General features: G+C 36.4%; 2 protein-coding genes across 2 annotated transcripts; both read right to left on the bottom strand.

Annotated features, from left to right (window-relative positions):
• Positions 1-10504: 10504 nt before the first annotated feature.
• paqr7b (progestin and adipoQ receptor family member VII, b) lies at positions 10505-17644 on the bottom strand. The gene is made up of 2 exons (XM_056763075.1): positions 17362-17644; positions 10505-15590 (listed from the first exon to the last, which is right to left on the bottom strand). Exon 2 carries the CDS (start codon positions 15553-15555, stop codon positions 14491-14493), a length of 1065 nt encoding a protein of 354 aa, XP_056619053.1. The 5' UTR covers positions 15556-15590; positions 17362-17644; the 3' UTR covers positions 10505-14490.
• A 2244-nt stretch (positions 17645-19888) lies between these two features.
• Positions 19889-22744, bottom strand: stmn1b (stathmin 1b). Its single transcript, XM_056763517.1, has 5 exons — positions 22649-22744; positions 21012-21057; positions 20749-20921; positions 20445-20636; positions 19889-20351 (listed from the first exon to the last, which is right to left on the bottom strand). The coding sequence occupies exons 2-5, from the start codon at positions 21025-21027 to the stop codon at positions 20286-20288; spliced, it is 447 nt and encodes a 148-aa protein (XP_056619495.1). The 5' UTR covers positions 21028-21057; positions 22649-22744; the 3' UTR covers positions 19889-20285.
• Between the last annotated feature and the right edge of the window lie 223 nt (positions 22745-22967).

The following is a 22967-nucleotide window of genomic DNA, read 5'->3' on the forward strand; positions in this document are numbered from 1 at the left end:
TCGAACGTATTACATACAGGTTTTTGCATAAAATTACAAGCATTTTTCTGTTATTTGACATTTTTGAGATATCTTAAAAATACATGAAAAAAATGTAAGATTACAGGCTTTTCATTTATTGCACATATTAATAGCAGTTATGGTGTAAAGGGTGAAAAAAAATGAAATTGAATCCTGTGATATGTTCCTTCTATACGTCTATATGTCATTAACAATATGTAAAATATGTAAAATAACAATATACTATCAGCACATAAAAAACATGTGTGAGAATTCTTCTGTTTATAAATGATAACTTGGTTCAATCCAGACACACGTCTACGAAAAACAGTGTATTATATTACCTCATTTTTATAGTGTTTGAGGTTGATACATTTTTCTGTCACCATTTTTTTTTGACAGTCAGATGACAAAGTTGTTTGCATGTCAGCATAAAGCATAGTCGCTTTATACATTCTGTAACTTTCATGGTCCCAGATACGCATGGCATTCTATTAAATACCCTGTCTGAAATTCCTTGGCGTTATCATCAGTAGGACCCAACGTCTTATCGGCCTCTTCCAGGCTTCTCTGTAAATATTTACAGCTGGGCACGCTGGACTCGAGGAATACTAACACAAAGCCAAGGACCTTTAAACAGCATGGGAGGAGTGTGTAGTGAGCCATCAAGTTGTGCTTCAACACAACACTGATTAATACTACAAATATTCCCTCAAGCACATCCTGCATCCCCTTTTAATGAGTTTACTTTGGTTTGAGTGGAAGTGAATCACACCAGTGGACGGAGCTCTGGAAGAGGTTGTGTACTACACTTTCATCTAAAGGGAATGAATGGAAAGTGGCTTTTAGCATAGAAAAGCACAGAGGAAGCAGTCGGCTAATTGCAGCAAAAGAGATTCAGAAAGGTCCTTGAGAGACAGAAATCGTAAACATGAAAGATGTGTCTTTTTGCTTTAAGCCTATGAAAACAGTTGAGATGTCTTGAGGATAGGGCAGTTTTACCTTTACGAAACTTGCAGAAAATGACTATTAAACCTGTTCTGGGAAAGTACATTAAGCAAATAAACAGCATTTCATTTTGGTTTGAAATCAAGAATGCGGCCGTACTGTTTTTGTTGTTCAAGTTCAAAAAATTGTATTTGTTTTTTTAATATATCATATTCAAGGTCTGTCATTCCAAAGATCAACGAGCAAATCTTGCTTAAACCTTCAGTGTAGTGTCCTATTGCAATAACAAAAAGTTTTAGTGTGTTGTATGTTTTTTTCAAGTTTATTTTGAAGGGACAACATACAATTAAAACATAAATGTTCCCATAACATGCATTGTACCAAATTTAGCAAGCATGGCTCAATTCCATCCGCAGTCCCTCAGCAGGTAAACGTTAAAGATGTGCAACAAATTTGGATGATAAGAGAAAAGAGATCCGTTTGTAGATCATCCGTGAGGAAACAACCCTTAAATTAGCATTTAACCGTTCAACTGCAATGTTATCAACTTCTTCAGTCCTGCCTCTCTGAATGATTTGTTCTCGGTGCTCAAGTGTCAAGTCAGTCTGGATCTATCTCTCCTTCTGTCAATCCACAGAGCCCATCTCTAACTTCGGCCTCTTGACTCCTAAGCTTCCTTGTTTTCCCTTAGACACTTTCATTAAGATTTTGTCAAGATACATTGTGCACATTTTGTGCATTGTTTGCAGAGATTGCAGAATTCTTTGCATCTTTTTGTGTGACAATATCAGATAATGGAACACTTCAGAGGCTCAATAGTTCATAGCTTATAGACGTTTCAGTGGCATAACAAACGTCATGTGGCCAAAACTTAACTTCCGGTATACCTCCGCAAAGAATCAATAACTGAGTTTGAATTCAATTTAATACAATTCATATACAATAAAACATTCATATTAATTCATTTTAATATTTATATTAATTATTAATAACTATTGAAATGGTAATGAATCATATTCAGAAACAACAAGATTGCCATTTTTTTAGTGTTTTTGTTGAGAGAACCATCCATCTTTTCGTAATTCCCTTTGAGCTCTGTTCCAAATGTCTGAATCAAGCGTCATATTTTATGTGCATCATAATACCATATCCTCATAGAAGCACGCAAGCACTTCTACTCACAAAACCACAATAAATTAAATTTTGAGCTAAATTCCGATGCACAATCGTGACGAGTGGAAAAAGATATTTTCACATGTTGCAGTTGTTACATGGTTTTAAAAACGTATTTGTTTGAGCATAGAGAGACAATACATTAATCCTTATATTAGGTATTTTGGTGCTCATCGGTTCACGAGGCGGAGCATCTGTGCGCGTAAGCCAATCAAAAAAGGGGATGAAGAACTCATAACAGAAGACAAGATGTAAAACATTTTCTTCTCAGATTTGTTTAGTCAGATTCCCCCCTACTTAGGAAGCATCATTTTGAGCATTTTCAAGAGCTTTCTTGCAATCTGTGCAATCTTGTCAGAACAAACGGGATCTTGTTGATATACGTACCATGTAAACACGGATGAAAGTCCCTGCGACGTGCCGCAGGCCTTAAAACAGATATCAGCCCCTGTCAGCATATCTTAAAGCGCGCTTCTGTGAATTTACCTCAGATGAGGGTGATTACAGCAGGCCATGCATAAATAACAGTGACCTGGGAGCACGGGCAGCCTGAGGTTCTGTTTAGTATGGTAATTCTTAAATCCTTTTGCAATCCTCTCTTCCAATCTATTTCATTTAAGTTTACCCTTCAAACTTATTCCAGTGTATTTTAATGTTGTTTTTAAAATAGCCACATTTATCTTCAGTGGCCAGTGTCCTATTTTTCTAAGTGCTTTAATTAGTCTTGAGTTAAAGGTAAGACAACATCTGCTGGCTTTGGGGTGGGCAGAGAGATGGGGTTCAATTTCTTATTTTCTTTAAATCTGATATTGTGCGAAAACCTCTCGGAGGCTCTCTTGAGGTCTGGGATATTTGCTTAGCAGGCTCCCGTCACCCAATTAATCTCATTGTCTCAAACATTTTAGGACATTTACACCTGCTTTTTGACTAATAATGTATAATTAACTGCTAAATCTTCAATCTTAAAGGGTATCGCAGTGCACAGTAACATTGTTTAAACATATTTGCAGATACAAGATACATTTGAAAATTGCAAATAAGATGTTTAGTTTTCTGTTTACGGAAAATATCTCCTAAATTAATTTTACCTTTCTCACTACTGCCACTTTTCCTTTTAACACATTTAGGTGAATAAGCCAATCTTTTTTTAATTATATACTTTATCGTATGCAATTGTGCTTGTGTTACTATAAAAAAAAACTCCATTAAAAATATTAAATACCTAATCATTTACTTTTGTATTGGCATGAAATGAAAGCATTAGAAGCGGTCGGTAATGGAAATATTTTGGTCAAGCGAGTAAATGAATCAGTGGCCATGCGGGAAAAGACCATTAGAAAGCAGCCTGCTTTTAGTACACTGGGACACCTGGGTGCCATGGTTACCCAATTGGCCAATAAGCCCAGCAGCCACCTGCAAACAGACACATAAACAGACCAGCAGGAAGTGGGACAAAAGGGCCATCACAAGAATTTGATAGAGCTTTTCTTTGCTTTTATGGTCTGGCTAGATATTGTTCTTCTTTAATCATTTAACTTGTTTCAGAAGAAGTCAATGGACCATTTCGGGATGTTCTTAAAGATTTTATTAGATTTTCATCATAGGATTTGACCTGTAATGTCGGGCCTTTATATCCTTTACTTGCTTTCTGCATGCAGAGCTTTTAATGTGTCTGCAGTTGCATTCAGAAATGTATATAATTGTTTAATTTATTCATTCACTAATCAAATATAAGCCTTCAACATTTGCTTTCTTTGCTTCCGCAGTATAGTTAAAGCTTAAGAGACGCATATACTGTGTTAGTTTCATGTAAAGTTATCAGGAAGCAAATTGCATTAAAACAGAAAAGTGCAATAGAAGTATTCCCGCTGGTTTCAGACATTTGGACCTCTTGTGTGGACTCAGAGATGTAAATTTCCCCAGCAATCTTTAACAGAGAACAGAGTATGTGCTAAATACGTCATTAGTCCAGGGGAGAGAAATTCAGGGATTGATCATATCCACTCCCTGCTACACAAAGGCACTTTGATTACCTCCAGACATAAAAAGGAGAGGGAAAAGCCATCTCTAACCTGTCCCTGTTTTCAGACAGTAATGATGGTTTTTAAATCTTGGGTTACTGAAAGCAATAATTGGAAAGAATAACATCTTAGCGCATGGCCTATGCCATGAAGCCATAACTCCGTCTTAATGAGGCCATCCATGTCATTTAAGTCAAGCTAGACAGAGCACCTCTCCCTGCCGAGCTAAAATACGGCCCTTTCGCACAATCATTAGACGACTAAATGCCCGTAATGTTTACACTGATCTTCAGGCTGTGTGGACAACGAAGGCACTTTATCCTCTCTGCATTGATTCTCACATTGAATTTAAAGCTCCTCCAGCTGTTAAATGGATGAAAGCAGTATTGCAGTGTTCCCTCATGTCTTAAGACATACAACAATAATTCACTGGACATTTTTTATTCGTCCTTCATTTAATTGATGGCTGATGAAGAGGCTGAGCTGTGAATGAATATCGATTGGTTATAGTTTTGTTTTCAGTTGTAGTAATGTAAATATTTGTTTAGGTTTTTTAATGTTTATTCATATTTTGAATATTATTATATATATTTTTTATGCTTTTGTCATTTTATCATAATTTGTTAATTGTTTAGCTCATTTACTTTTGATTATTTTAGTTATTATTATTGAAAATAATATTTAGACCTATATTTATTTGATAGCAATACAATCTTTAGAACAAATTTCACAGTGCCATTTACAGACTAATAATGTATAGATGTATTATTTTTACTCACAATTTGCATAACAAGAACAAAATAAATAGTATTGTCATAAAAACATGAAATAAAGTACATACACAAGCTTTGGGGTCCTATAATAATTTCAATTCTAGTTTTAGCCAAGTTGGCTAAAGTCCTAATGGCGGTTTTTCTTCAGAGAAAAAATGGGAGCTCATTGCTTTTAGAAATGACACGTCAATGCTTTTTGATGGAAGCAAATTATATTACTTTATTTAAATATAAATTCTGATTAATTTACTAACAATTGTAGGCAATGTGGCATCAAAAGAAATAAAAATATTTGTATTATTTTCATCATCAAGCCTGGAACAACAGTGATCTAAATAAATGTTGTTTCTTGTTGTCGGTACAACCATTTTAAAATATTGAAAGTGTTCCTCTGACCACTTTTATCTGTCATTTTGATACACAAGCACATTTAATATTACTTTACTACTTCTATCACTAGCTAACTTGTACTGCAAGAGTTGCATCTACTTAATGTTCTTTTACTCAACTTTCAGTGTTGGGTGAACTATACATTTAAGAGTTTTTTTTATTTTTGCATTTAATTCTGTACCATTGAATAGTTGTTCATGGTGACACCTTAAGGGTTTATTTCAGCACTGCTCCACATTCATTGTACTGTAAATCCCTTCCATGCCCTAGCAATGTAAACTGACCAAAAGCTTTCGATCAATCCCATTGAATCTTCTCAGACCTCTCACACATTATCCTCCTGAATTACATAATGCCCTGTGGATTAGCCACTAGTCTCAGGCACATTTAAGTGTTAGAAAAGCACAAGTTTTGTATCACGTTGAGGCAGGCGTGTGCGAGCTTGCACATACGATGAATCTCCATGCTTGAAGGGATTAATAAAAAGGAGAATATATTGATTTCTGCAGGTGGACTTTCTCCCCAAGATAATGAAAAGGTAGAACATGACAGAAATGCAGAAACTACAAAAGAAGGAAGAGGGCCAATCTCGGACAGGAGACGGACCGTTTGTCAGAAAAGGCAGAGAAGAGGTGGCTTTCGCCATGAAAGGGGCGAGCGATTTAATAACTTTTAACAAAGAGATCTCTCCGCCTGCTGAGATCTTTAATTACGAGTCTCTTGATATTACCTCGCCAGTCTTGATACAAATCATTGTGTGACAGACCAAATGGAACATTTAGAAAAGGGAGCTTCGAACGTGGAGATGGGTGAGGCTCCTGGCAAAGGGAGGAATAAAACGGGGAGAGAGTTAAGGGGACATTTGGAGAGGAAAATTGATGGAGACAAGAGAGGGAATTGATAGTTAGAAGACAGGAAGCAGCCGGCAAGGTGATTATGCCCATCTCGCCTGTATGATTTAGAACCCTCTAACCATATAATGCAATGCCGCGAATTCATCAGCGCGCATATATATATGTCCAGAACCAATTTACACTTTTAGATGCAATGATTTTTGGCTGGATATAGCGGAAAATAGAGCTTTCTGTGAATGCACAACGTGATTTACATGATTTGATATACATCATTAACAGCATATGAGTGAAAGGAAGAGATCACTTGTTTACAGAAACGCACCGAATGAGAGTACAAAAAATATCAGCCTTCATAGATTTAATGCTTGTCAGCAGTCCTGGTCCAATAAATTGGCTTTTGTGAGTGTTGAAAGATTACAATGATGTAATTGCTCTAAAACGGATAGTTTATGTTGTGTATACGACTTTTCTTCTGTGGTTTAAAAGAGATATTTTGAGGAATGTCTCAATGGTTTTGTGTCCATGCAATGGAAATCAATGTGGTCCATGTTGTTTGGTTACCAACATTTTTCAAAATTAATTATTTTGTGATCTGCACATGAAAGTCATACAGGTTTGAAAGGATATCCATTTTAGTGAAAAGTATCCCTTTAATTTTCACCTTTTCATTAACTCTTCCAATTATTTTATCTTGCGGCAATGTGTTTTGTGAGCACATGCAGTCCTGTCCACACTTCAGTGTTTGAATGTATTTTGTATTCTTGTAAGGTACAACGGGGCAGGAAAACAGAAAGTTATTATTTCTGTTCATGCCTTGTTTGATGGCCAAAAAAATATTTTTTATTTAGGTACATCCTTGTTCAAAATAACTTGTGTAACAAAACGGTGATAGAATTTTACCTTGGCTTTTCAGAACCTCAGTGTTTTGTAAGAACTCCTGCATTATTTTCCTTTCAGGTCAGTAAGGACCTACAAAACAAATGAATTTCCATCAAGATTGAAGCGGTTAAAGGGGGTCACTTTGCACGTCCTCAGTACCTCCCGATTTGCATACTCAGTTGTTGCATTACAGATTTTCTGAATCTTCCACTTTTTGGCCTTGGTTTTGTCTTTTCATGTGGGGCCTTCATCTGCAACATCGGGGCTTTTTACTCCTTGTCCAGGCACTGGTGATCTAAAGGTTGGATAACTGAAATGCTCTTCTTGCTGGTCAAACCGCTCCAGCTGGTTCAGAACGCAGCACCAAGCCTCGTCTTCCAAAGGCCCAAAAGGGCTCTTTTGACATCCCTTTTCATCTCTCTCCACTGGCTACTGGTTGAACCCCGTATCAGATTCATGTCACTAATGCTTGCCTGCAGGACTATCACAGGATCTGCACCATACTTTCACACCCTCCTACACCCCATCAAGAACCCTGCGTTCAGCAAACCAGCGGCGTCCAGTATTGCATTCCCATGAGGGCAGTAAATCGCTTTCCCGCTCATTCTCATTGACAACTCCATCCTGGTGGAACATTTTTCCTAAGTCAACCGGGCAACCACATCTCTCACAACATTAAAAAAACTACTTAAAACTCATCTCTTCTGTGAATACTTGACAAACAAAAAAAACACTAACCCTTTCTCTCAACAGGTAGTGGTCTAGCTTTTGTTGAAACCAGTAACTTTGTATTGGCACATATTGTATTATTGCTCTTGTATGACATATCGCTTATTGCTCCCTAAACTTTTGGATAAAAGCGTCTGCTAAATGCATAAATGTAATGAAATATTGTACATGTTTTCATTTATTCAACCGTTACTAAAGCACAGTCATTTAAGAATAAAACGGAAGACTTGTCCTTTCAGAGATTGTCAAAGTAATTTAAAAATGATTTAATGTCTAATCAAATGACCTTAAAATCAACCTCTCAGATCAGAATAATTTTTTCAATGCATATAAACATTTAATTAGTTTCTTTAGAGAATCTTTAGCACTGTTGTACCTGTACAGTAAATGCAATATTTTAGGACATTCATTTATTTTGGTTGTTGTTCCAAACCTTTGTGCATGCATGATGACCCATTTAACAAAAGAAAAATGATTGTATAGTTCATTCAGGCCGAGCCACCCAGATGGCGAGACCATAAAGTGTATCGTTGTTTTATTGACTGATGTTCAATAAAAAAAATGACTCATACTTTGTTTTGCTCTTCGGGTTGCCTCATTATTTGATAATAATAGTTGGAGCAGGATGCACAATCCGGGTTTCCCTGCATGCTTAAGAGCTATTTTCAAAAACAGTCAGAGAAACAAAGTATGTGACCTCTAAACATCCTTAAGTTTTCCCACAATTCATTACAGAAAAACTCATCTACACACTTTAGAAAAGACATAAATGATGCCTCATCCCTGTTCCAAATAAAACTTAGAAAGTGTTGAAAATTAAGTCATAGAATGGAATAGATGGTGACTTTGGAATGAAATGCACCCCTAATCTTTAGAGAATCACAGCGTTCGAAAATCACATCTGAGAAAGATATTGAACCTTAGAGATGAAAGCTCTCCCAGTCCACTGTAATTCTGATGCAAGAACGGCATGTTAAAATGAAATGACATGACTGTTTCAGACGAATTTCCACAGCATAGCAATACAGATTGATATTTTATGAATACTTTTGTAAAACTTGTGTTAGTGGATCTAGATTATTCTATCAAGCTATAATGCACATCATAAATGTTAATATTAATATATACAATTTATTGTTTAGAGTACATATTACAATAAAAAGGTAAATTATTAAACTACATTCACGTATGGTAAATGAAAGAGGCCCAGAGTATAGCAACTAGACATCTTCATTCACGGACCATAACATCAAACTGTGTAGACAAAAAAAAATGTTTCTTTAATAAAAGGGTTGTATGCAGAAGGCAAGAGAGAAAGAAATACAAGTGAGTGGCTGGAGAGGAACAAGAGCATATATTAAATCCAGAAAAGATGTCAGTGTGAGTTATAGTGCTCGATGCTGTATATCATGAACAACACAAGAATGACTAACTGGCCTTGAAATGGACCTTGCAGCTAAGATGAATGTGATCTGAAGTTGAATGTTTTGTGTCCAGCTATGACCTCCTCCTGAGAGGTCAACGATAAAGTCACATGCTTCCAACATTTCCACAAGAAAGAGAATAACAAACCAGTCTAGTGAGAACTGGGTGTACTCCAGTATGTACATAAAATATGTCATGTGCGAAAAGCTTTTGTATTATAATATAGAGATTCTGCTTTAAATAAGTATGATTTGATTACAAATGGCTTAAAAAGATTATGCCACAAAGCGTTTGCATGTGCCTTAGGTTGTGCAATATCTTTTGTCCTCGACAAGACTGCTATCGTGTGGTGGGTGTATGTATGGCACCTTTAGCGTTACAGAAGCTTTTATTGTCATATTCATTTAACACATTTGAGAGCATTATTAGAATTAGTTATGAATATGATAAAAAATGCAGTAGAAAATGATGATAAGAATATAAAGAAAGATGAAAATCCATGAAGCAGATAAGATTAAGAACATACTGTATATGATGCAAAATGTCTTATTTTAATTGTATTAAATTTATTTTACAATTACGTAAAACTTTGCAAAATTAAAGATGTTAAATGCCTCTTGTTTTGAGTGTTTACAATTATTGTAATCATTTTGAAACACATTGTCATTTTGAAAAAAAAAACTGTATCTCAATTTATAGTGTCTCATAAATATAATCCTTATAAAGGCAGTAGAAAAATAATATGAGAGTTAAACTGAATATTTTTTTCTTCATTTTAAAATCGTTGTTTATCATTTTTAGGTTTTAAACACCAATTCAAAACATATTTATAACACAAAATATATAGTTTGCAGTAATGTTTATTGCGATAGGCCTAGCTTTTGGGTACACAAACAAACCACAATGGTATATTCAAGGTTTATATCACAAGGATATTTTGCCCGGTTTAAAACAAGGTTTAAGACTATGGTCACAGATTGAAAAACAATTTGAGCCGTCTAAACTGAAAATTAATTTTAAAATGTGTCATTGCCATTGTTTGTTTCAAGATACACTCCAGTAATGTTTTTTATGAGGCATTTTAATAAAAGCGACTGAAATTTCTTAATTCATAAATTAATTATGAAATTGTAAAAAATATGTTTTTTAGCCAAGACTTAAAGGTACAGTATGTGACTACTGAATTTCAAAAATAATTCTTATCTGAAAAATATTTTCTTGATTAAAAAGAGTGACAACTAGCACTAGCTTGCCCCATTTTTCTTGAACTCTTTTTTTATTTCGCCACTTTGCCCAAACAAGAAACACAATGTAGAATGTGTGAATTATAGTTTATTTCCATAAATACCTAGTACATCAACACAGTCATTTCCACACACAATAGTTAAGTTTAGGTTAACATCAGTCTTTATTGTTTCTGTTCTGTACCGTAGCAGAAACGTGAGTGTTCGTTCAGCATTATAAGTGCTCGTGGTTGAGTAATAAACAAAATCATTGCTATAAGTCAAGAAAGTCAATCAATCCTTCCTGTTATTTACAATACAAAAGAAACATTCTCTAGACCTAACTCTTATCATGGTCATGTTAAAAATCCCAAATCTTAAACAGAAAAGTCTGTTCAGACTCTGAAAGTGTCTTCAGGGTAGTACAGAATTAAAAAAATAAACAGTTCAAAGTCATTTTCCAACACTCCCACATGAGCATTACCTTAACTTAAATTTAGGTCATATTCTGGCCGTGCCAGGAGATGATCTCATCTGTTGTTTTCCATTGAGATTTCAGCAGGTTTGAGGTACATTATGTTGGATCGTACATAGAAAACAACATTTCATGAATGGCTCCTAAATATCATTATCTGATCAAATCACAAACCCCTGACCACTAGACTAAACCCATCACAAACTCTATAGTCTTTGCACCCGCTGTGAGATCATTTTCCAGCATATTTACCCAGAATATTCTCATTTCTTTTCAGTCAACGGGCAAGCAAACATGTCAATCACATCATTAGTGTCGGTCTTTAAACATCATCTGTGACATCATTGTTGTCTGCTGGTGCTGTTAAAAATTGCCTGCTACCCCACGTGTTACCCGATGAGGAAATACAGTTGATCACGACTCCATTAACATGCTTCTTGGTTTGTATGTTAGCTTAGTAGGAGAAAAGGAGAACTACAATCGTCATGGTACATGGCTGGGTGAATTTCATAGAATACCAGACAGAGCCTTCATATCCTTTCTATAATGTCTCATAGGTACACGTATACTGTACATTCAACAATGCGTGAGCACCTGTATGCATACTGACACACAATGACGCATGCAGGTAGCCAGGCACATTAGAATACACATTTAACACATTCTGACACTCAGACTGTTATTTTGAAAAAAAGTGCTGAACGTCCAATAGAAAAGTCTGCTTATGCATAGGTGACACAAAGGCATTCACATCAGGGTATTATGAGGAAAGGCCGAAGTTATAGCCCTTGTGTGCAAAAGGAGCAATCAAAATGATGAAGGGCGTGATTCGTTGTTTTTCGAAAGCTGCTTTGGCTCACCTTTCGATAAAATTTCTTTTTCTATCGTATCTGAAAATCATAAAGATTCGAGCCGGAAACATAGGTGTGTGAACCCTCCAAAGCCTGTTCAGAAATGTCCCAGTTATATTTCCCCCCAAAAACAAAAAAAGCTATTTTGTGAATTTATATTCAGGACAAGTTAGCAAAATTTGATGTTTTATCATTCCCATCATTTTTAAGTTGTGTTTATTCGCTAAATCTTAATGACCGCAATCTTTTAGGTAAGTTTCTTTGATTTTGTAGAGAAATATGGATGGGACTTCTTGACTTGTCTCATAAGATCCACAATAGTGTCTATGTCGTCAATTGTGAATTTTGTCTCAAATGAATTTCACAAATATCTGATAATTCCGTCAAGAGTTTAAATCACATGGTCCTTCATGTCATTTAATCCTATAATAGCACATACTGTGTACTGTCCTTTTCAAATCAAATCGTTCTTTAATATTTTAGCTCTCTCTAAACTCAAAGACAGGCAGTGCATGACGTACAAAACACCAATCGATTGCTTTTCGCAGATAATTATAAATGAAGCTCTGAACAGTGGCACTGAACAGCTAGGACACGCTGTAAGTCAAGTCAGAACTGATTTGTTGTGTTGAGGCATGAAGTGAAACTGAAAATACAAAATATTCGTGTCAAACACAAAAAAAATTATCACTTAAAGGAGTAGTCCACTTTCAAAATAAAGTGCAACTTCAAAGGGCTTTAAATGATACCAGACGATGAACAAAGCGTCTTATCTAGCGATATTACTTAATAAACACAAATGCTTGCCTTGCTCTGTTTTGCGATACGCGTTCATGACTTCACGTAATACATAATTACATTGAAAACTTCAAATTGTTCAACTTGTAAACACTGACACTGTACTTCCGCCTGTGTCAAGCGTGACCTTTTCAACATAATTAAGTATTTTGTGAAGGCATGAACAAACATCTTGGATGACATGGGGTGAGTAAATTATCATAAACATTTATTTTGAAAGTGGACTACTCCTTTAAGTAAGAGCAGCACGCTGCGCCTATGGATTTTTTCATTCAGAGGCATAATGAAAGTACTTTTTAGGCTACATATCCAGTGCCAGTCCTACACTACTGTATGTATCTACAAGGTGTTCACTAATCCTTCAACATAAATGCTGATATCTTCTCACAGACCACACATAAATGACAGGTATGAAAAGGGTTAATGGCGCTTGTCAAACAGTTCAGTTTAAGAGTTTAAAGTCCAAACCTTTTAACCCTTCATCTATTTTGTTTAGACTGTAGCTCAGTTCCAAAACCCAATGGGCTGCCATATTGCTTTCATCAGCAGCTGCCTTTTAAGGCATTGAAACTCATAAGTACGCACTATATAAAGCATGCAGAGATTGAACTTGCAATTAATTTTTCACTGAGTTTGATGTACGTTTTTAAGAAAATGCCACAAATACTGTGAAAAATAAGCATTTAAGTTTAATTATATAATTTTCAGCAGTAATGTGAATATTTGTTCTGTATTTATAATGAACATTTCTTTCACCTCAGCCATTACATTTTGAAGTTTTTTTACGGCCCTTACCACAATGCATTCTGGGATTATATTCTCTGTAAAGGATATTTAAAATTTTGTAGAGTACTTGATGTACTTTATGTAGATCGAAGTTGAATGACGTCAAGCCTGATATATCTTGTGAAATCTGACCCAACAGCGCAAACTGTGAATCTTTATTTATAAGATTGGAAACCGTGATAAGATATGGAGACCATTTTGAACACTGATTCTTTAAAGGGGTTGTGCAACGGTGTTTCACGCATTCTGACTTTTTAAAATGTTAAACATGCGGGCATCTCAGGCTTAACATGGTCGACATGTCAAAAAACGAGTTGGACGTATCACATAGTATTTCTGTGCTCGAACCACCCACCTACGGCTCGTTTAGGTTTAATATATTTGTTTAGTTTAATATAAATACTCTTCGAAGATTAGAAGTTTGCAGAAGGCTAGTACTCTATATAGCTTGCCACTCAACGTAACGCCGTGTTGAATGTTGCGCCATCTTGGGAGGATCGCAGCTAGTGCGTTCAATGTAGTGTTTTTCTTGTTTGATTAGGCAATTTAACTATAGTATGTCGGTCTTGCTGTTTTAAAAACTGCAATAGCATTGCGCAGAGTCATTCAGGACAAGCCCACGGTTAATTCACTTTGGATTTCTCCATAAATCAAACAAAATAAGTAACTGCAAACATCAAAACAATAATAGCAGTGGAGTATTATCCTCTCAAGATGGCGGCGCCATTGCAACATAAGGGTCGACATCAGCTTCACATTCTCTATAGGTACTCAAGATTAATATACGATTGGCAGAAACTGTATGTGTTACTTCTGCTTTCATGTACTTGCTCAATAAATAATTGTTGTTTTTATCCAACAAAAAATCACAGATTTCAGCTTTAATTTGGCAACCTTTTGAATCAGCCTTTGTCAATGTAGGCAGCTCACTAGGTTTTGGAATCTTGTTGATGTGCCACTTTGGAATTGTAATGCAGTTTTAAAGCATGTCACCAGTTTGGTAAACAGAGAGCAGCTGAATCAAAATGCATTGCAGACCAAGAACAAAACCACTCACGACATATATAAGATGCACTTAAAAATGGATTTGTTCTCATTAGGTTAGTTGTCGAAGACAGGTGCAATCTCTTATACATGTGCAAGCAATGTTATCTCATCCCTCTATCTACTCCTGTTTTTCTTCTAGATACGCCTTGACACGCTTGCGCACGTAGAAGGCAGTGAGTGCACTGCAACACGCCGTGAAGATGAAGAGAGCCACCGCATCGTGAGCCAAGTCACCATGGAGACGTTCATAGAGAGTCTTCCTCTCGCTGTAATCCAGTCGTACTGCTTCAATTTGTACTAGGGTGCAGAGCACGAGGAACACGTGGAAGATCTGATGGCCCTGTCCGATGAAGTCGCAGCATCCTGGGAACCAGCGCTCAGGATCAGGGTACGAGAAGAAGTAGGCGCTAATCAAAAAGAAGAGGACCTGATGGCAGTGGTAAATCACTGCCTGGTCGGCCCAGCCCTGTTCAGAGCTATAGTATTTATAAATGCGATGCAACACGGGACTGATATCTAAACAGTAGGCCAGGCCAGAGGGCACCACCTGAAATAGCTTGTGTGCAAATTTAGGCAAGCTCGGGCTGGCGTACTTTCCGTAGCAGCAGCCTGCGCACGATAGCCAGGCCAGAAGGGCGGCAGCTGGCAGGAAAAAGCTTCGCACTTTGCCATGCCAATCTTCTTCGACTACGTAGTAGAAATGGGCCAGGGCGCTGCCGTATTGATATACAGCTACACCGACGTAGTCCAAAAAATAAAATGTGTAGTGGGACAGCTCAGACTTGGCCGAGAGCAGGTGGGCCAGAGCGCTGCAGGCCAGGTAGGTGAACGCGGCTAGGAGCAAGATGAAAAGCGGCTGGGCGTGAGGGTCTCGCAGAAAGTCCACCGTTTCGGAAAGCTCTTGAAATTTGACTAAGATGATGAGGGAGGCCAGCAGGTGTGTCCACACATTTACAGACTCATTATGCCTCTGGAACAGAGTGAGGAAGTAGTAGCGCCAACTCTGGTCGGGAAGCCTGTAGCCCGTAAATATGTGCGACTCACGGAAAACCCACGGCACGTCGGTGATCATAACAGTACAAGGCAAAGTAGGGAAGGCCGACTCCAGGAAACGGGGGATCTGACGAAGTTGCTGCGCGTTGATAAACAGCCGCCCGATCTGCTCCATCACAACCGTCGCCATGGCCAGAACTAAGCAACAGCAGTCTATTTTGAGATCTGTTTGGGAAAAGTGTTCAAGAACAGTTAAGTAGAACTATCGTTGTGCATCTTAACTGCTTCAAACATATTGCATTCATAAAAAAAAGAAATCTGAATTTAACAGGAGACAAAGATTTGATTTGTAAATATATGACGTTTCTTTATCTAACTATTTAGGGTGGTTAGCTTATTTATATTCATATTTATGACCCAGTCTGTAATTATAACCCAGCTAAAGTTATTTTTATCAATATAAAATCATAATGTAAAAAATGTAAGGCGAAAATATAACCTTGATATGTTTAGTATTGACTGAGTAAAGCCATGTGAAAGATTGAAATCAAATTTGATGGATTAGGGGATTTAAACCTGGTTTTCACAGACAGCGTCACATATATTATGCATTAAAATGTTTAAATTACAGTAATCTTCTAATGCTGCTTACATTCACAATAATTTTTTTTTTTTAACAATAATGTTTAAGCTATCATAAACTAACAAGAAACAAAACATTTAGAGCATGTGTTAATTCATTACTAATACATATTTCAAATCTAAAGGTGAAACTGTTATCATGGGTAAATGCAAACATTGAACTAATATGAACAATTGTATTGGCATTAGCTAACATCAAAAAAAAATATTAAATGCTTAAATACTATATTGCTCATTGTTATTTCATTTAAACAGTGTGTTTCAATGTCATTTATTTGATGAAAGAAATGCAACTGAATGATCATGGTTCATTATAAATGTTCACAAGTCATTTCTGTGTCAAGTTTAACAGAGGTATTTACATTTTTGTGTTTTTTCTTTTTTTTCCTGGTGAAAGAAATTCCTAAATGTTCGGTCTTCATTGCATTCACCAAAAGTCAAGCTTGTTAGGAACCCGAAATGTTTAACATCTTTTGCACACACTTTGAAAAAGGAAATAAAAGTGCTTTTCTCAACTTTTAAAATAACAGGACTAACAAGGAATAACAAGGAATACTAGATCAAATATATATATATATACTATAACCCATCAATCTCGATGTAGACATAATATACAAAAATATTTCTAGTAAATATACAGTACTGATCAGTAAATATTTAAGGGTGTAATACTTTGGCTTGCATCACTGTGTATGTTTTCTTTAAAAAATAATAGTTACAAGGAATGACAAAAATATAAAGGACAAAAACCTGTAAAACCTGAAAACTACTTCACGCAATGTTTAGCGGTGAGATTTTCAACGACACATGAAAAAGACATCATCGCTTACGTAACATGTTTCTGCATTAACATCCTCGTGTAACGTCACATACATTAACAGAACAGAAAAATCTCAATTGGACCACAATGTAAACAGGATAAAATACATACATAGAAATAAAAATACGATTTTATGATGAGTTGTCCGGCAAAATGTTGTGAATAATTTAGTGATGGCATCCGGAAAGCCAAATGAACGACGCCCTCGCGCCGTTCCGTTCCTTGCGTAAATTCTTGAAAATGAACGTAAGACGCCGGAAGCGCAATATAAAACGTTAACCGTAAAATATACATCTACAGGTGCCGCAATAATCAAAAACATTTAATATCTTAAGCGGTTCAGACGTTCACACAAGTCTCGAAAATAAAAGACGAAATTTGATCACAGCTGTAGACGGTTTTTGTTGCCGTTTCTACACAAAACACCACCTTCTGTCAAGCTACGTAAAAAGTTCGTTTTAATGCAGATGTGGTGCGTGTTAATGGTTTAATCTTTCCCTGAAGAACAAATCATCTGTAAATGAACTGGTTTACCTTTAAAGAGGATAATCCCCTCAGCCACTGCTCTGCATTTATCCGTTCCTTCATATGCTTCTCTAGGAAACAAACTTTAATGAAATATCATGATGGAAAATCGCAATAAAATTTGTTGAGAGCGAGACGCTCCTTCAAGCTCTGCAGTACCGCTGTCAGATGGGCGTTTTGAAAGATTGTAGATTGACAGAAATATCGTCCAATCAGAAAGGCTAAATAGCAGCGTCATCGTCTATTATCACCGTAACTAGCCAATAGGAGACACTCCCTAAGGTAGCACCGCCCTGTAAAATGTATGCATCTCGTTTTTTTCTTTTAATACCGCCTCCGTACCCTCCTTATTATAGGCATTTTAATATCATTGTTGGTCATTTTAAGAACCAGACTTCCCCCACAGTCCCCTCTTGACTGCAAATGCCATTTTGTTGTCATTCGCCTGGTAGCTATTGTCTACACATTGAGAGTGCATTGTTGTTTATTTCTCGTGCTTATTTCATCACCCACACAAGTTGTCTGGCTGACAATGAGTGTTTGTCAGTTTTCAGAGAGGAACAAAGGTTATCTTTGTAGATCTAGACACAGTTAGACAAATAGTACTTTCTCGGTTAACAGTATAGCACATTCTCATCCACTTTGTCGAACAAGACAGACCAAAAAGTGTAATCTTCAGATTGTTGGTTAAATTACTCTGAAGAGTAATTAATTACTGATTACTTATTACATTTACATATAGTTTAATTAGATTGTACAAATGACTCTCTCCAAAAAGTATTTAGTTGCTTATTAATAGTTACTTTCTATATCCCATATCAACGTTGATTAGTTAAGTGATTCACGGATGGACATGAAATAGCCTATTTAATTTATTCAATTAAATAATATTAAAATACATAAAATACTCTTATCTACTCACCAAAGTATTAAAAATGTGAGAAATATACATTAAAGCGCCGATTTTGAAGTTAGAATTTTGATGTCAATTCCAGTATTGCACACACATATTACGTGCAGTGTTGGGTAAGTTACTCTGAAAAAGTAATTAATTACTAGTTACTCATTACATATTCAACAGTGTAATTAGATTACTGTCCAAATTACTCTGTCCAAAAAGTATTTAGTTACTCATTAATAATTACTTTCTATATCCTACATCAACCTTGATAAGTAAAGTGATTCAAGGATAGACATGAAACGGCTTATTTAATTCATTCAAATAAATAATATTAACTGACCAAAGTATTACAAATGAGAGAATTATACATTAAAGCACAGATTTTAAAGTAAGACTTTGAATTTTGATGTCAATTACACTATTGCACACGCATATATTTCACAAAGTATTTAGTTTAATTACATCAAAAGTAACTGTATTTAAATTACAGAAAACATACGAGTAATCCCTTACTTTACTTTTTCAAGGGAAAAGTAATTAAATTACAGTAACTAATTACTTAGTAACTAGTTACACCCAACACTGATTACGTGATATTAAATGATAGGAAAAATAAGAGCATTCCCTTACTTTACTTTTTCAAGGGAAAAGTAATTAAATTACAGTAACTAATTACTTAGTAAGTAGTTACACACAACACTGGTTTTAGCTCCGGCTTCCTTTCCAGTGGTAAAGAGTTTCTATCATTACTATCATTCCTATCAACAATATTTTGAGTGATTAAATATTTAACTATATCCAGGAATAGCGATAACAGTGGCTGGTTATCTGTATTTGATGAATGATTTCTACCACACAGACAAACAGGTGATTTGATTTTGATTTTATTCACTTAGAAAAACATGTATTCATACAACATGTTGCTAGACATGATGTACTTTTTTGGATGCATGTATTTGCTTCTACTTAGGGAGTGAAGAATTTGGAAATGTAGTATAATTCATCTTAGAACAGATCGATGCACTATTTCAGAACACATGTGACAGTGTGTGAACAATGAGCCATTCATCACAGTGGATTGCAAAGCTGTTTTAAATTTGTACGGCTGTCATAAATTTGCATGCAGGTAACACTTTTTTAAACGAACAAACATCATTTTAGCATTGCTAAAGTCGTTTGGAGAGATGCTTTTGGAAACCTTTTATCTAATACCGTGTCGACAAACTTATAACCACTAGATGTCAGTACAGTTCACATACAGTCTCAAGCTGCTTCTTTTTTTGCTCAGTGCTACAGAAATGAAACAGTTGCAACATAGCAGAGTTTCTGTGTGACTGTTGAACACATTATAAAGATTTTTACATACGTTCAAATCTTTTAAATAACATCAAATTTCTCACAACAGATTGTTTTGTTCGGCGTGTTCGTTGTAGATCACTACAATGAGAAACAACTGTGGATGTCAATGTGTGTAGTGTTAACACTAAGACTGCAAAGAGCGTATCAAAAAGTTTCCAAAAAAACTATATTTCCATATAGAATGAACTGCTGTTAAACTCCATACTGCACGCATTTGTTGCTTAACTTCATATTACACTGACTGACTGATAAACAAAGAGGCAGCGGCAAAACTGATACAATAACAAACAACTCTGCAACTTTATTAAGCTCAAATTGACATACAAGGAAACAGGTGGACTTGCACAATGCAATATACCAAGTATATATAAGACCTATGCGTAACACAGGCATGCTTCCCTATCAGTAAAACAATGCTCCTTTAATGCTATAGAGCTGCAGCTGGACAAATCTACAGGTTGGAGGGGATGATGAAAGACATCTGAATACACACAAAGTGATGAAAAGTATGTTGCGCTCCAGCTTTTCATCAAAACCCCTTAATAAAAAAGTGGCAAGTACATGAATCCAAACACGGGAAACTGGCCATGTAATGGAGCAAAAAATAAATCTTTGGATACATTAAAAAACCCAATACTATACCCTAAATGAAAAGGAAAATGAAAGTGGGCCCTTAGTTGTCCCCCTCGGCCCCATCTTTCGTTTCTTTGTTCTTCCGTACCTCCTCAAGCTTCTTGTCCTAAAAAACAAACATTCGTTATGCAATATCTGATTCTAAATAAAATTAAGGAATTGCGACGTGTAATATATATATAAAGACATATACACATACCTTCTCTTTGAATTTCTCGTTCATGGCGGCCATGCGTGCTGTGCGGTTTTCTTTGTTGGCTTCCATTTTCTGGTTAAGCTTTTCCTCTGCCATCTTGCTGAAGTTGTTGTTTTCTTCCATTGCTTTTTGAAGGACCTCTTTCTCGTGCTCTCGTTTCTCAGCTAAATGCTTCAGGACCTCTGCCTCGTGGTTCTAATAGGAGTCAAAGACGGAGAACGCATGACCTACATGCAATTCATTATTAAATAACCAGACGTTAAACCTCTGATGCTTGCGCGGGAACTGCGTGCGTGTTAATGTTTACCTTGCGTCTCTCCTCTGCCGCTTCCAGTTTTTTCTGAATCTCGTCCAGAGATACCTCCTTCTTCTTGGGAGTGGACAGGGGAAATTCACCCTTGGCATCTGGGGCTGATGGACTCAGGATGACTTCAAAAGCCTGTCCTGAGGCACGCTTGTCTAGTTCCTTAACCTGAATATCTGTGAACGAAATGGCATTCCATTTAATAAACCATGTGCATTCATCTTTGCACAATGACATCTAGATCACAGTTGTAATCTCCAGCCCACCTCCAGAGGACGCCATTGCACTTCAAACCTTGACGGTTTCGCACACCTGCCAAATAAAAGGATAAGAAAATATAAGAATTTGACAATGTTGGCACATCATGAAAACAAGTCCTGTCTTTTAACCATATATAAATTCCTCTGTTAAGCAAAATAAGCTTTTAAATAGCTCAGCTTTTTCTTTATACATTCATACTTCATACAAACTACTTCAGGGTTTTGGGAGTGGCTTCACAATAGTCATGTATAATTCATTTGTAAATAATATATTTTGGAAAGAAAATGAGAGTAGGCCTATAAAGCAATGGCATGGCGTATTACATTGTCAATAAGCAATATATTCTTTATACTGAAAGCCATGAAAAAATCGAATCCCTGCCAGCCATTTATTCTGACGATGCTGTCATCAGCCAATTAAACGATAATCCTTCAATAAAAATGTGTAATATTGGGTGTCCATGAAAGCTGGGATGAAATTTAGAGAAAACACATCCCGTCGACAAACAATCTCTTGTGTAGGGTGATCCAAACGGCCATTGAGAAATTGAGAAAACAAAGGAGTTGTTGTGTTAGAACCGAACAAAGACAACAAAAGCATCCATCCTTCGGCGTTTTCGGTGTACAGTCAGATATTAAGCATCAGTAAAACAAGTCACCTTCATTAAAACACGTCAACATGGAAAACTCGATCACTAGATGGATGACAATAAACACCCAGCCCATATAGTGTCTGTCCTATGGGATAACGAATATCATCTGGAGACAATAGATGGCTGAGATACACCCTGAACCCTCTTAATAACAGACTATTGTGCCATGAAATAGATAATACCAAAAACTACAGTATAATATATTGCATTAGACTAACAGATAGAAAATCATGCAACTGCGAAACGCAATCGAAAAAACGACGTTAGGGATCAGCGTGTCACCCGTTTCTAGCCAGATCACACCCAAATCTCTCCATTTGCACGCCGGACTCTACTGCATCGACGTTATCATTTTTTAATAATAATCTCGGTGTTGACATGCAAAACGCACATTGCTAAATGTGTATTAACAAATGCCACTGATGCACATAAAGATAAATACAATGTGACAGCAGGTTTAGCGCGTGCACATCGAAGACAATAGACGTCCATACCCGACCTGGTAAACTGTCATATTTTATTTCAGAAATGGCGAGAAAGTAGAACGTTTTGAGATTTAAGGTCAAATAAAGGCCATCTTTTTTAGCCTGCTTTTAACAATAACGTGGTAACAGCATTTCCACCAGCAAAATCTATACCAAACTCGACTGAACGAGACCCGAATGTTTGTCGATGAGCTGCGCCAACAGCCTACGACGAAAAACACATTTCAAAGAATTTCGGGCCGTGAATTTCGATGGCTATTGATGTACTTACGTAATGCATATATTAAATAGTGAGACATTTTGTTAATAACCTAACAGAATAGCTCAGACGTCCGAATCTTTTATCTAGACGCCCCCTCCCCAAAAGGGGTCAAATTAGTGTCTCGTTGAAAATGTGAAATGTGAACACTTGGAAGTATGCACTTGACACTTTTAATGCCTGTCGTACAAAAACGTGCGATGCAATGCAAAATGTTCATTTTGGAAAACAACAAAAACCGCCTACCTTGAGATGCACTAGAAATGAGAGCTGGATGCAAACGCGCGCAGATGACTCTCTGCCTCAGCATCAGGCGTTCGCGCAAAAGAGGACCGAAATCTGTTGCGTCACATTCGAATGTGTCCAATCATCGTCGAGCTGAGCATGATGGGACGTGTAGTTTCGCATTCGTTTCTTTGTACTGTGCAGTTTCTCTCTCGCTCCGGATAGACTCATTGCAGATTTATAAACGATGTTATTTTTGGAGAGGTCATTTTTTGTATTGCATTTTCCATAAAGAATAGCAGAAATAGACCCTCTTCATATCCTTTGTTAACTGAACACT

Source organism: Triplophysa dalaica, chromosome 12 (assembly GCF_015846415.1).
Source record: "Triplophysa dalaica isolate WHDGS20190420 chromosome 12, ASM1584641v1, whole genome shotgun sequence".
In the NCBI taxonomy this organism is placed as follows: domain Eukaryota; kingdom Metazoa; phylum Chordata; class Actinopteri; order Cypriniformes; family Nemacheilidae; genus Triplophysa; species Triplophysa dalaica.

Excerpts from the sequence above, each read along its gene's own strand:
- paqr7b (XM_056763075.1), bottom strand. The coding sequence starts at position 15,555 with ATGGCGACGGTTGTGATGGAGCAGATCGGGCGGCTGTTTATCAACGCG.
- stmn1b (XM_056763517.1), bottom strand. Across the intron at positions 20,637-20,748 it reads CGGCAGAGGAGAGACGCAAG|AACCACGAGGCAGAGGTCCT; the intron begins GTAAACATTAAC and ends GACTCCTATTAG. Across the intron at positions 20,352-20,444 it reads ACGAGAAATTCAAAGAGAAG|GACAAGAAGCTTGAGGAGGT; the intron begins GTATGTGTATAT and ends TTTGTTTTTTAG.